The sequence below is a fragment of the Bison bison genome, unplaced genomic scaffold (genome assembly GCF_000754665.1).
Source record: "Bison bison bison isolate TAMUID 2011002044 unplaced genomic scaffold, Bison_UMD1.0 scf7180017864526, whole genome shotgun sequence".
Taxonomy (NCBI): domain Eukaryota; kingdom Metazoa; phylum Chordata; class Mammalia; order Artiodactyla; family Bovidae; genus Bison; species Bison bison.
This window is the reverse complement of record NW_011495077.1, coordinates 4395609-4397359: the sequence shown is the minus strand read 5'-3', so window position 1 is coordinate 4397359 and position 1751 is coordinate 4395609. Positions and strand designations below refer to the sequence as shown.

Genomic DNA, 1751 nt, shown 5'->3' with positions numbered 1-1751 from the left:
GGGCCCGGAGCGGCAGCGGCGGGGGGTGGAAGGCGCCCAGCTGGCCTGCCATTTGCTGCATCCGCCGCAGTGCGCGCTCGCGGTCCGTGTCTGCCAGCTTGACCACGAGGCTGGACGAGGCGCCCTGGGTAAGACAGAGGAGGCTGCAAGGACCGGTCTAACCTCCAGCTCCAGCTCTGGGCCCAGTGCCTTGCTTATCCTCAGGGCCTTTCCCCGGGTTTGTGGGGAGAAGCAGCCAGCCCCCACCCCACTGGCCTCGCCCTGGCCCCGGCGCCCGCCCTCACCGCCATTGTCCGGCTGCCGTGCAGACTCTGGATGGCTGCCTGAGCTTCCCCTTGACTCCCGAACTTCACAAAGGCACAGCCTGGGGCAGGATAGAGGTGGCTCAGGTCACAGAGGCCAAAGGGTCCTGTGGTCCAGAGTGAGGCAGGGGTCATCAGGAAATCCAGGGGTCAGCTCAAGTCACCTTTACTAGTGCCATCAGGGCTCCGTAAGACGGTGCACTCCTCAATGTGGCCGAAGGGCTGGAATAGGCGTCTGACGTCCTCCTCACCCTGTTGCTTGCCCAGCATACCCACAAACAGCTTTCGGTCCTCTGGGGACAAATCCAGGAGTCACCTGGGAACCCTAAGTCCTCTTGGACTCTGCAGAGGAACAGAGGAGCCTAGGAAGGGAGCTAACCACGGTCTAGCTCTGGGAAGAAGAGGAGGAAATGAGAAGGCCTTAACTCATTGGGCCCACAAGGTTGGGTTTTTTTGAGGGGAAGGATGACCTTCAGATGGATCTGGAGGAAAGGCACTCAGGATTTCCATCAGGAAAACCCGAGTCCTGGAAAAACTCCGACTCATGGCTGCTCTTGTGGGAAGTTACTCAGTCCATATTTTTTGGTTGGATAAAGCCCTACATGCACCATTTTATGCTTGACCTTTATGTTCTTAGAGTTTGGGAAATGCTGTTTTGGACCATTTCAGCCCTATTAAGGGAGGAAGTCCTAGAGGGGTCCTAGTATCCATACTGGGTCTGGAGGAGATAAGTACACCCTAAGGAGAAGCCTGCTGGCAATGACTGGAATCAAAGAAAATTCTGGATCAAAAAACAAAACAAAACAAAAAAACAGCACAGAAACAGTTGTCTCATTGTACTGATGCATCCCCAGACTCTTGAGCACTGGAATGATGAACCCCCACCGCCAGCTCCAAACTCAACCTGGGTGCCCTTCCCAAAGGCCTAAACAGGAAGGGGAGCTTGGGTTCCTAATCCTCCAACATTGGCATTTTCCTGACTACATTTGCTAAACCCGTGACCCCTTTCCTTCCCTCCCTTACTTCTCACTGAGCCCACGAGGCCCTCCCTGAGCCCTGCTGCCTCCTCCCTGACTTCCCCTGTTTTCCCCAGGTGTTGGTGCTATGGGAGAACAATTTCTGCCTGCAGACCCAGTAGCCACCCGAGAATCCTCCTCTGTGTCCCCGCTTCCTATGGGAGTGGTAGAGATGCCCGGAAAGGGGCTGCACGCTGGGTCTGTGCCCTTGAAAAAAGCTGCAGAACTGGAGCTGGCAGGACTTAGATGCACATCCGGCAAGAGCACTATCCAGGAGTCCAGCTCACAGGTCCTGCTGTCAAAGCCCCTCTCATTTCTGCACCAGGGTAAGTCTGAATTTGAGAGGGGGCTTCATCAGGGTGATACAAGTTGAAAGAGAAGGACTGGGTGGGAATATGGCTTTTTGCTCCCCCCTTTTGATCCTGGAGCCCCA

General features: G+C 55.6%; 1 protein-coding gene across 1 annotated transcript in view; it reads right to left on the bottom strand.

The window, feature by feature from the left end:
* The window catches only part of CELF6 (CUGBP, Elav-like family member 6), a 30311-nt gene that overhangs the window by 4399 nt on the left and 24161 nt on the right, over positions 1 to 1751 (bottom strand). The window contains 3 exon segments of the mRNA XM_010831424.1: positions 5 to 124; positions 285 to 364; positions 467 to 595. Coding sequence (XP_010829726.1) covers positions 5 to 124; positions 285 to 364; positions 467 to 595 — 329 coding nt within the window.